The 12,443-nt window shown below is 49.4% G+C and overlaps 1 protein-coding gene across 1 annotated transcript; it reads left to right on the top strand.

Moving 5' to 3' along the window:
- The first annotated feature begins 960 nt into the window (after window positions 1-960).
- Window positions 961-10,620, top strand: POLL (polymerase (DNA directed), lambda). Its single transcript, XM_010021508.1, has 8 exons — window positions 961-1,075; window positions 1,334-1,631; window positions 2,269-2,437; window positions 5,466-5,789; window positions 6,341-6,514; window positions 7,484-7,612; window positions 9,643-9,811; window positions 10,178-10,620. Exons 1-8 carry the CDS (start codon window positions 961-963, stop codon window positions 10,540-10,542), a joined length of 1,743 nt encoding a protein of 580 aa, XP_010019810.1. The 3' UTR covers window positions 10,543-10,620.
- The last annotated feature ends 1,823 nt before the right edge of the window (window positions 10,621-12,443 follow it).

The following is a 12,443-nucleotide window of genomic DNA, read 5'->3' as shown; positions in this document are numbered from 1 at the left end:
ACCTGGCATGTGTGCTCGGTCTTAGGCAGCTAAATACTACCTGGAAAAGTGTTCTTTTAAGTCCTGAAAGAACTGGGGCACCTAGAAGCTTGAGGGTTTACTGTGGGGTGTTTTTCTTTAAATATTACTGTTTTCAGAGCAATTTTTTGGTCAAAATGTCCTGAAAACAGGAACATCTGTGTGAAGCTGAGTTTTAGAAACATAACAGGGTTTCTTCTTCCTTGAAGCTAAATGCTTCCTTGCAGAAGCAAGGGCTTGAATCCAGTTCAGTGTTGGTCTTCCAGGGGATTGTGTTTAATGCTGGGGTGAGGAGGAGTCCAAAGGGAGAAGGCACGGTCAGCTGAGACGATTTTCAGCTCTTCCATTCTTAATGTGGTAGGTTTGCACTGGTCGGTGTGTGAGAAACCACTAAGCAAAACACGAGGTGCTGCACAGAGGGGAAGCCAGGCTGGCGTTCACCACGTTGTGGTTTATCCTCCTCTGGCTGTATGAAACAGTTGGTGTCAATCAGCTGCTTTACCTCTTCTCATCAGTGACTGGATTTCAGCCCTGGCAGGAGAAGCATTTCCCTCCTGGGCACATGCTTAAGAAATATCAGAGAAATTAAGTTTCTTCTGTTGGGTGGACAGAAAGGAGCTCCAAAATGCTGAAGTAGTTTAATAGTTTTTATTGTAGGAACTCAGCTTTGGTTGTCTTGGCAGAGTCTTCTTACATGGCTTTTTGGTGATTTCTAACTTTGAGTTTTCTGACCTTGGTGGCTGCAATTCTTGTTTCCAGGTGTCTCCCTTGGGGCAAGTGTTTTTGGAAGGCAAGAACAAAAAAAAAAAAAGAACTCCAAACCAGCAAAGAGAGTGAGCAAAATGAGTGAAGCTTAAGCTGTGCTTGTGTAACACTGGTCTAAGCAACCTCCCTCTTTCTTATTGGTATTCAGGAGCTGCAGCTAAACTTTCCACCGGGCCTATGGAGCCACGAGGTATTGTCAAAGCCTTTCCCAAGAGGAAGAAAGTGAGGGATGACTTAGGGAAAAGCATTCCTCCAAAGATCCCAAAAGAGAAAGGAACAGAGATACCCGAGGGTAAGTTCTGCATGCCCATGACATGGAATATAATATTACTACCCCAGCTTGTTAACTAGAGGTGCTGTGTCCTCAAAGGCACCTGAGTGTGTTTTCTGTAGAGATCGTGGCCAGCCTGCTTTGGTGTGTGCAGCTGGTGCCCCCCAAAGACGGCCTGCTACTATGGATGCCGTCAAGTCCTGTGTGAGATACATAGCCCCGTTGGTTTGGGACACTGTTTCTCTTGTCACTGAGCTCCTGCCTATGTGTTTTCCTCAGCAGAGTGGCTGAATCCAGTTACTGCCTATGTGCTACAAGCTGGCATTGGCCAAGCCAGGGTGGAGATATTCCACAAGCAGATTGTCCAGAATGGAGGTGTTATACACAACCAGCTCTCTTCGGAGGTGACACATGTCATTGTGGCTGAAGACATGGACTGCGATCGGGCTTTTCGGCTCCTTAAATTAACCAAGCTACCTTCAGGGCTGCAGCTAGTGAAGGCATCCTGGCTGAGCGCTTGCATTAGAGACCAGAAGCTGCTGAGTACTGCTGGCTACCGTGTCTTCATCCCTCACAGGTATACAAATGCCATGTGTCATTCCTTACTACAGCACTTCTGTCCTAAACTGAACAGTATTAAATTTGACCTCTGCTCAAAATCTCAGACTGCACCTCCTTGCATCTCCTGTGGACATGACTCAAAGTCACTTTTCCCCATATAGAGTGTGAAATTTAGTGACTTTGTGACTAGTTGCCATTCTGTGGGGTAGCAGAATACATATAGCCCAGAAATACTAATGGGAGTCCTGTCACTTGCTACAGGTGCTAAAGGCACCTCTTCCTTCAGTGATACAAGGAGATTTGTTTAAAAAATGCTGTAATTAAATGTTGTTTCTTACTTATTGCAGAGAGAGAATTGACATCTAGGCACAAGAGGAAATAAGGAATGGAGCAGCAAGCAGCCACAGGTTAGGATTAAAATGTTTTGGCAGAGTTTTAGAGAAGGAGTCTTAAGAGTGAGGTAGATAAGAGTTGTAGGTCAGCGAGGTGGATGAAAGTTGAGGAACTGAGCCAAAACCGGAGTAACTGGTCTATGACTCAATTCATATGAGTTGTTTGCTCCATCCCAAAACATGCAGAATGATCTCTCAGTCAGTTTTCTAAGGGCTGAGAAGGTTTCCTTCTCCTATACTAGGGCATCTGATTCATGGCAGGTACCTGGAGGAGGGAGAACTGCAAAAAGAGGAGCAGCAGCAGGTCCTGGACAGTGAAGAGATCCAGCCCCCAGCAGAGGAGGGAGCAGTGAAGCCAAATACTGAAGCACAGTTGGAGGATTCCTCGCAGCGAGGCCTGGGCACCCTTGGACAGCAGCAAGTGGCTGAGGTGAGGCCCTTCTCCTTGTGAACAGATTCTGCATACTGCTTTTCCTGGTCAAGAGCATCCCTGCAGGGATCCAATGCCAGATTTTCTCATCAAAGGGAAGGTTTTTGGATGTTTCAGTGGGTTGGTGCTGGTAGACTTCTCTTTGTCACTTTTAGATGTTAAACATAGAAACAAAACCCTTTAAATTGCTGTCCCCATCAGAACATTTCCAGCTGTCGTAGTTGTCGTGCTCTGATCAGGCCAAGGCTTGCTCTGATGGTCATGTTTTCCCTGCATCTTTCTGAGGAATATTCCCTGGCTGAGAATATCTCCCTTTCAGGAAGCTGTCTCTGATATTTCATCCTGTGTGCCTGCCTGAGCCATGCTGACCCATTCTCCACTCCTTGGCCAGCACCCTGTTCAGACACTTGTGCAGTGGATCAGGTTGCCATTTGAGTGGTTCTGGTGGTGTGCTTAAAATATCAGTGCTGGGTTATTAGTGATCTCTGCTGTGAGTCAGCTTCTCCAGCCTGCTGTTAGCTTGCTTCCTTTTCCCTCTAATTTTGCTCAAGTTTGCTGAATTCTTTTTGGGCATTGGCATCATCCAAATCTATCTGCAGCAAAGTTACTCCAGACCTCTTAGAGCAGCAGCTGCATGTAATGCTGGCATCAGAGAGTCCTGAATTTTGTTTCACAAACCCCTGTGGTTACTTTCTAGCTGGCAGCACTCTGAGGGCTCCTTTGGTTTAGGTTTTCTCTTGAATATTGTGTGTGGGGAATGTTTTCTCCCCAGACTTACTATCCAGTGTGCTATAGGCAGAGCTGGCTGCTTCTTAACTGCATTACGTTTGCAGTTACCCCATCTTTGCTGTTTCTTCTAACTCTTAATTTCATGGCAATTGTTATTAACAAATCTCAGACTTCATGGGAGAAAGGATCTTTTGTACTGCTGTGGATCCTGTGGTATCTGCCCTGCTCTCTGCTCATGTTTACTTTGGGTGGTCAGACAGCCACTAGTCTGAAGCCTTGTTGCCTTATTTTCTTTTAAATCCCCTCAAGCAGTGATCTTTCCTGTTAGTCAGTGCACAGAAGCAGTATTTGTAGACACTTTAGTAAAATCCCTTGTCCCAAGTTTAGGACTATGTGAGTTTGGGAAGGAGAAGAGAACTCATGGGATATGCTTTAAAGACAGTACCAACCACTTTTAGCTGCAACAGTAAAACTGAAATGTCAGCTTAGAAGGAGCCTCCATTTAAGCACAGTCTTTTCTAGCTTGGGTGGATGCTTTTCCTCTGGGAGGTGATAAGTGTGCCAGTGTTTCATACTGAACAGGGGTTCCTCTGCATTTGAATGTAAACTCCTGTGAGGAAACCTTGTCACCAGACTGTAGCATCTGCTTTGTGACTGGCATCTGGATGCAGTAGCTTTATGCAAGGCAGCTTTTGCAAGCAGTGCCAGTTACTCACTGGCTGAACCCTAGAGCTGTTACCCCAGGCTGCCTCCCTCTCAAGTGGCTTATTTCCTCAGCTGCTGGGCTTCAGCTGCTACCCTGGCTCCTGTGCTATGCTCCAGACAAACCATGCACATCCCAGTCTCACCCAGATCTAGCAAGTCAGTGGTTGTAGGATGCTAGAGTATCTTAGAAGCTAATGGGACTAATTGGTTTTGCATGTGTGGTTGTAAGGAGCCCATCAGCTTTGTTGGTGAAGCTTATAGAGTCAGAGGTTTATGTGCTCTTTCACCTTATGTGACACTGCTGGCCAAGAAGATGGGAATTGCATGCTCCAGCTGCAGAGTTCTTTGTGATGTTGTTGGATAACATGCTACTTAAATGCTTTTGAGGGGCTTACTAACCAATCTGAACACTCTGAGGCTTTGCTGCCCTTAGAGGGAAGGTCTTAAGGGAGTTGTGTTTCAAGGGTTTCATGGAGAATAAAACTACTTTAGTCAATCAAATCCTCAGTCTGACCCAGTTTTCAGAGTTGCAAAACAAGATTACAGGGAAACATCCTGCCTCTTCTGCCTAAAGGCTTCAGCTCTGTATCTTGCAGGAATTGTGTCTCCAGACCTGCTTAGCCAGCAAAACCACAGGTTGTAAGTACATGGCTCTGATGTTAGGCCGATGCTCTGCAGAAACTCATAGCAGGTCTTGGTGTGCTGGATGTAATTGCTGGACTGATCCCAAACAGCCCTGTGCCATTCAGGGTTACTTCCAGAGCACAGAAGCTCTTGGATCATTGTGGGCTCCTGTGTTTATACATGAGGAGAGAGGAGGACTCCAGTGAGCAAAGCCTCTGTGCAGCTTCCCACTTCTATCCCCTTTTGTTCGTTACCTGAAGCCAAAGCTCATTGTTTCTTAAGTCTACACAGAGGCATCCTAATGCTGAGGGTATCAGCAAATGTATACATTGGTTCTTTCTTCTGTCACTGAGGAATGTGGAGTCCTTTGTGTCTTTCTTTCCTCCGCCTTTTCTCTTGCAGATAGCCATGGGGAAAATGAGGGGGCTGTAATTTACTACCCTGTTAAGATTTTTGTGTCTGTAATGTGAAAACAGAGTTCAGTGCCTATCTCCTGTCATCCGCATCATGGGGTGGAAGATGTAGAGTCTGAATGCGAGAGGTGTCTATGCAGCCATCAGACCAGCGAAAGGTTTCCCAGGGGCAGTAGGAAGTCAGGATCTCCCACAGTCAGGGATTTCAGCATTGTCATACCATGCTGCTGGCAGCAGTTGCTCACTTAACCAGTGTCTTACCTCAGTTAGATCTCAGGGGCTTAATTTAGATGGTGCGTGTGAGCTTGGATCACAGGTGGACAGCAGTGTCTCATCTCCTGTGCTCGGAGTAGGTTCGAAGGGTGCATTCATTGAGGCATGAAGAGCTGTGGTGTGCATATAACCAGCCACTTACAGAGATGGCAGTTTGAGCACTGCATGCCTGGGAGTTTGGGTAGTGCTCTGACTTCCTACTCTCAGGAGCACCCTGTGCCAAGGGGACATATGTGAGGCATGCACTTATTCTTACATAGCTGCTTTTCTACCTCTCCCTAAAGAAAGACTCTGATGATGATGACAGTGAAGGAGAAGATGCTGCTGTCACCCAGGGAGATCTGGAAGCATTGATTTCTGGCCGTTACCCTGTGAAATCATCTGAGGAGACTAGTGACAGCTCTTCCACAGTGGCCCAGCCTGGCAGCAAGTGGGTTTGTGCCCAGTCCTCCAACAGCAAGAAGGAGAATCACAACCAGTGCATCACAGAGAAGCTGGAAGTACTGGCAAAGGCCTACACTGTCCAGGGGGACAAGTGGAGATCTCTGGGCTACTCCAAAGCCATCAATGCGCTCAAGAGCTACCACAAACCTGTCACCTCCTACCAGGTAAAACACCTTCCCAGAGTGATGGAGCAGGGAGATAGAACCAGCATCCTGTCTCTGTTATGAGCCAGATCCCTTCCTCTTTCTGTTCATGGAATAACTTGTCTTGGGGATTTCTTCCTATGTGGCGACTTCAATGGAAGTTGTGTAGCAAGTGCAAGCTGGGATTCATTGACCACCTACAGTGTTTTCAGAACAGCAGAAAAGTGCATTTAAGCCTTTTAGAGCCAGATCTGAACACTCATGAGATAAATCAGCAGCTGGCCACTATTCAAGATAATATATCAAACTAACTGGATCTGAGTCTTATTGACTGTGACAGTCCAGCCATTCAGTCTGTTAATGTTTCAGTTCTGTTTTGTATGCATATCCTTTTCCACTTGGCATTGTATCAATGTAGCCTATGTAAGCCTGGGCTAGAGAGGAGACCATCAGGCAGAATTAGTCCATTTACCAATCACTGATCAAATAGCTAAACTAGTCTCTGAGACAAGCAGCTCCCTAGCTTGTCTGTGATCTTCAATTTTCCAGTAGCAGCTCTGGTTTCTTGCTAGGAAGCCTGTAGAATCCCTGGGATTGGGAAGCGGATGGCAGAGAAGATCCTGGAGATCTTGGAGAGTGGGCACCTGCGCAAGCTGGATCACATCAGCGAGAGTGTGCCTGTGCTGGAGTTGTTTTCCAACATCTGGGGAGCAGGGGCTAAGACAGCTCAGATGTGGTACCAACAGGTAAGTTTAGTGCCTTACACAAGAGGTTCTCAGGCTATGGTTTGAAGACTGCTGCTGAGTGTAGGAGACTTACTTGCACAAGTGGTTTCCAGTTGCCAATATCCACAGATGGGATTTGAATCTGCTTTTAAGGGAGAATGAAGCTGGCTTCTATCATTGGTATGTTTGGGGTGAATGGAGTGCACCCAGCCAAGACTTGAGTTTGGGTGGGGATAGAGGACAAAGTTGAATGATAGGAGAAGTGGGGGACACCGTGCCTCTTCCCTTAGCATCACTGCTTGGAGCTCTTCTCACACTGCTCATGGCAATGGCACTGCTAAGAGCCAGGCTTGAATGAGGATGTCTTGGCCATGAAAGCTCCTGATCCAGTTGCTGTCCTATTGGCTCAGCCGGCTCTTGTAGCTATCACAGCAGCCATCCACCTTGCCTGGAAGTTGTAGAAATTAGATTGAAGTAATGGTACCAACAGGAGCAATCCAGCCCACTGGATGGATTCCTTCTTTAAAAACAGTTTGTCTCCTGAGCACATAGCTAATGGAGCCTGATTTCCTGTAGTGTTTGGTTTGTGATTCTTTGCTGTCTTAAAAATAGGATTGTGTTTACACTGTAGGCTTTCCTTTGTTGGGATATTCTAGATGTTGTTCCTTTACCTGTGTTATTGTTTTCATTCAAGCTGTAGGAACACAGTGCCTTAAGAACAGTAACCTTCTGTCAGTTTAGTTAAGATTCCTAGTCATTGTAGGGTGGGGACTAGAGGTGTGTGTGAGTAGTGGGATTGCCTAAATCGCTTCTTTTGGAATCAGGCCCTAAGTCTGGTTCCAAAAGAACAGGATCTACATGTGAGCTCAAAAGCTGTGACTGGCCTGGACTTGAGTCAGGTTAAATACAATCTGCCCAAATCTTGGTTGAAAGTTTTTGAAGAGCAAAGTCTTGGTAGATGTTTGCATAACACCACATGTTCTGCACTAGGGTTTCCGGACACTGGATGATATCCGCACCAAGGCGACCCTCACCCACCAGCAGGCTGTGGGGCTGAAGCACTACGCAGATTTCCAGGAGCGCATGCCTCGGGAGGAGGCTGCAGAAATAGAACACACTGTGAGTACCTCAGCCCTGGGTCCTCAGCATGCAGTACCTGTACCTGCTGGGACCTGGCACGAGGGTGCATGCTGTGGAAACATCCCTCACTGCTATAGCTGAGCTCTTCAGCCTCTCCTTGTGAGTAGGATCAGTGCTTGGGGGATCCTTTTTGGTCATGGGCACACGAAGTGCCTCCTTTTCCCCTTAGGAAGGTTCAGTTTGAATGCCTGGCAAGGAGAAGGATGACACTCACAGGTTTCACTTCTACATACTGCTTTGAAAAAGGCTGCATGTGGCATGGTAGGGTGAGTAGGTTTCCAGCTCTTCTTTCCTGCCTCTCATCTTCCCTGAGATGTGTGCTTTCAGCCAAGGCCCCTTAGATGTCTCCCTGGTCCTACTTCTCCAAAGGCATCTGTGAGCCCCCTGTGATCTGGTTGTCAGTAGGGGGACAGAGCACGGATATCATGCTAGAAGCAAAGGGGATCCAGCTTGCAGATGGATGTTGCTTGCTCGAATATGCCAAGTAGGCGCTCAAGAATTACAGGGTGCTAAGTCAGTGTACCCTAATGTACCAAGCAGAGAGCGTGGGGAGCACACTGTCGTTGCTACCCCTGTGCTCTCTGATCACCATGGAAGCAGCAGCCAGCATGACCCTGTCACTCGGCCACAGGGCCTGGCCACGAAGAATGCACTGCTGCCAGGCTCCTGCTGGGGTGTCAGTCCTGTGTGCCGGATTAGCCATCCTGGTGGTGAGTGGTCCCTTTCCCAGGCAGGCTGGGTCGAGGAGCTGGCTCTTGGGGGTGGGTCTATTGTTATCTTGATGGGATTACTGCGCTCCCCTCCATACACACGCACACACCTCTGATCCAGGCCCAAGAGAGAGAATGAGGGATTAGTCACTGTGCTGCCTGTCACAGTGAGATCTGAGGAGCTTTTAGGCTCTTGGGTGGGGCCGGGAGTTTTCTAGAAATCTTCATTTAAAGCCAGAAGGGGGGCAAGGACACCAGAGGAGGGCTTGCTCCGCATGAGAAAGGCTTGTGGCTTCTTGGAGCACCTCTGGGGCAAAGGTTAATGGGTTTATCTCTTGCTAATGAAGGATGATCCCCAAGAGTGACAAGGGGCTGTGGGCATGGACACTACCTTCCTGAACCCCAGCCTCTGTGATGGCCTCGTCACCGGGGATTGCTGAGCCCCTAATTATTTGCTGCCAGCAGGGTGATTGGCACAATCAGACCAAGAATACTCCTGTCCAAGGGCTTGGGAGCCTTTCTTAAGCATTTAATGAATGAAGCCATCAGAATTAGCACTGGCTGCACAAAACAGGAGCTGGGGTCCAGCCTGGAGGTGGCTGCATGAGGAAAGTTCTGATTATATGTGTCTGATAGCTGGCAGCAGTGTGTTGGCATCTGTTAGGTCTAAAATGTTGGGACATTTGTATTTTTTCTATGTCAGGAAGCCCAGCTCATCTGCAGGGGCAGAGCTCCTGGCAGGAGTGAACTCCAAGGGACAGTTGCAGATTTTTCTGCTACCTTGGGCCCTGCTGGGGTGACTCCATGAACCCATCTCTGCTTCTGAAACATGACCTGTGATCATGTTGAACTGATCTGGGCAGAGCTGGTTAGCTTTGCCCACTCTGGCCCACAAGAGAGCTGATACACCTCTTCACTCCTGCTGTCTCAGAAACCAAAGGCTCTGAAAGATTGTGCCGTACTTTGCCTCCTCAGCATTGCTGCATCTTGCTTCTGGTCCCAACCCAGCTCTAGCCCAGTGCCTCCAAGAGCTGATGACTGATGGTAGCACCATGGAAGATGATTGTATTGTGTGGCAATGTGCTGGGCATTTCAGGACTGGGTGGAACTCACGTGGCTCCTGACAGCAGGCCACCATATAGGTGGTACAGTTGCCATGCCTGCCAAGTGTCTGTTCTGTATCAGACCCAGGAGGTGTAGGACAGGCTACAAGGCAGGCACAAGATCCTTTGCTGTCGTGATGGAAAGAGCATGAAGAGACACGTCTCTGACTATGCATCCCTCTTTCTCTTCTTTGAGGTCAGACAAGCTGCCCTGGCCCTGAAACCTGGGCTTGTGTGTGTGGCATGTGGCTCCTACCGTCGGGGGAAGCCCACCTGTGGAGATGTGGATGTGCTGGTCACTCACCCAGATGGGCAGTCTCACCGTGGGGTGTTCAGCAAGCTGCTTGACAGCCTCCACAGGAGTGGTAAGGGACCTGGGGGCCAGCATTTGCTTCTCAAAGCAAGGAGGCAATGAGATGAATGGCATTCATTGAAGGGCAGGTGAATATTTTTTCCAAAGGACTGGAAGTCTTCAAAGTCCGTAAGAGTACTGCCCCTCATCTTGGCCCTGCTCCAGTGGCAGCTCCACACCCAGTGTTAAGGAGGGAGTCTTGCTGCAGCTCAGCATGGCTTCTCCTGTCTGCATGAGGCTGTCAGGGCTGAGGCTGGTTTGTCCTTGGGTTCCCACAACACATTATGAGACAGCTTAGCTGCTGTCTGGGCAGTGGGAAATTTCGGGCGGGGGTGTCGCTCTATTGTTCAGCTCATGTCTGCATGTTCTGTCTCCCCAGGCTTCCTTACAGATGACCTGGTGAGTCAGGAGGACAACGGTGATCAGAAGAAGTACCTGGGAGTGTGCCGCCTGCCCGGGCCAGCCCGGCGTCACCGCCGGCTTGACATCATCGTGGTGCCCTACAGCGAGTTTGCCTGTGCCCTGCTCTACTTCACCGGCTCGGCTCACTTCAACCGCTCCATGCGAGCCCTGGCCAAGACCAAGGGCATGAGTCTGTCAGAACATGCCCTCAGCTCGGCTGTGGTGCGAGGCCCTGGAGGTGTCAAGGTGGTGTCTGGTCATACTTTGCCCACTCCCACTGAGAGAGATGTCTTCATGCAGCTGGGGCTGCCTTACCGGGAGCCCTCTGAACGGGACTGGTGACACCTGGTTGTCATCCACCACCCTGGGCCCATTGCCATGAGGGGTGCTCATGTCCCCAGTGCTGCTCTGTGGTGACTGCAAACTGGAGGACATATCTCAGCAAACTGGGGCTCCTTGCAAACATGGGGCCCTGCTGCTGGCTGAATTGTCTGGCTTCACCCAGCAGAGGCCATGGGCTGGAACCAGGCTGGATCAGTGCCTGATGCCGCAGGAACCCCTGACTACCAAAAGGGCTCAGTGCCCATCAGCTATTCTAGCCATGCTCTCCTTGGGGAAGCTTCAGAAGGCCGGGCTGCAGAGCCTTGTGATGCAGCCCCTCCCAGTGCTTGGGAATGGGAGAAGTGGGATTTATCTTCCTCTGTGTCTGAGCACAGACACCCCAAAAGCTCCGTCCTGAGCTATGCATGAAGGCAGCAGGGGTCTGGCTTGGCCCTAGGACAGGCCTTTCCCCTTCTCACTACTGCAGGAATCACAAAGGGTTCCCCTGTGCTGCTGTTGTGTCCTTCCTCCATCTGAGCTGACTTGTGGCCCCTGGTGGGTCTCACTGCATGGGTCACTCACTGAAGTTGTGACTGCCACCAGCTTCCTCTGGTGCCCGGTAAGCTTTGAAGGAGGTGCAGGGACACCATGTGCTGCTCCTGCTTGTGCCAAGGATTGTCCAGTGCAGAGAGCTGTGGTCCCCCTGGTCTGGTCCCAGGGTCTCCTTTCCTTCCAGTGCAGGAACAGAGCAGACCTCACAGCTTGGGGGCTGTGCTCAGGAAGGGTTTGAATGTAATGGCACAGAATGTAACCCAGGTGGGCTGTGTGTGCATGGAACACAAGGAGACAGAGAGTTTAGTTCTAATTTGGGGTGAAGTAAAGCTTTCCCATTGTGTTTGTGTGGAAGCCATGGAGTCATCTGGTCTTTGATCGGAGAAAGTGCGTGCGTTTGTGCATGCATGTAGATGTGGCTGGCCCCATCAGTTCCATGGGAGTAGGTTTTATTTCTCAGGAAACCTCAACTATTCTGGAGATGAATTTCCCAGAGACTTCCAGTGCTCTGTCTCTGTTATGGGTATTGCAGTGGTTCCTCCTGGCAGAGATAGTGCTTTACAGCATGGGCTGCCAGGAACACCACGGTGGGCATTTCTGTGCCAGGACCCCAGGGCTCCCTCTGGCTACGCTCTGGGCCTGGCCTGGCCTCCTGCTTCCTTCTCTTTCAGTGACAAGCTGCATGTTTGCTGCTAGGGTAGGCACAAGGACATTGAACCCAGTGGGTTTGCACAGTTTCTTGCTACACTTTCAGCTGTGGGTGCTGGGCAACAGCAGTGGGGCTGGGGAGGCCTTGACCCCAGCAATGTCTTTTGTCAGCCCAGCTTTTGCTGAACGCATGGTGGATATGAATGTCTTCTGGCATGTCTTGGGGCTTTGAAATTTGAAGTATAATAAAACCCTTCTCTCTTTTTCCTTGGCATCTTTATCTTTTCACTCTCCACCCTGCAACTGTTTGGACTTTTCCCTCTGGCTGACCAGGAGCCCCTCCTGTGCTGGCCAACTTCCCTGTTTTCAGTATGGACAGGGAGAAGGAAGTGGAGATCTTCATGCTGTTGGATGGCCATTTCTGGCTTTTGAGGCAGGGAGTTGCTGGCCACCATCCGCCCATGACAGAGCAGGACCTGGCTGTGTCCTGGCATCCAACTGGCCACGTGGCTGAGCTGGGGCTGGCTGTGCCCAAAGAAAAGAGCAATTCATAATCTGTGAGCCTTGGGCTGTGTTCTTGCTTCAGGTGTGGAGTCAAGAAGGGATTGCTGTCAACTTTTCCATATTCATCAAACAGTAGGATATATGGGAGTTGGCTGCTGCTCTGTCTCCTGTTCTGTGCCTGGAACACAGCTCAGTCTCCTGAGCATGGAATTGCTTTG

The sequence above is a fragment of the Nestor notabilis genome, unplaced genomic scaffold (assembly GCF_000696875.1).
Source record: "Nestor notabilis isolate BGI_N333 unplaced genomic scaffold, ASM69687v1 scaffold23089, whole genome shotgun sequence".
In the NCBI taxonomy this organism is placed as follows: Eukaryota; Metazoa; Chordata; class Aves; order Psittaciformes; family Psittacidae; genus Nestor; species Nestor notabilis.
Note: the sequence above shows the minus strand (reverse complement) of the source record. Positions and strands in the feature narration are given on the sequence as shown.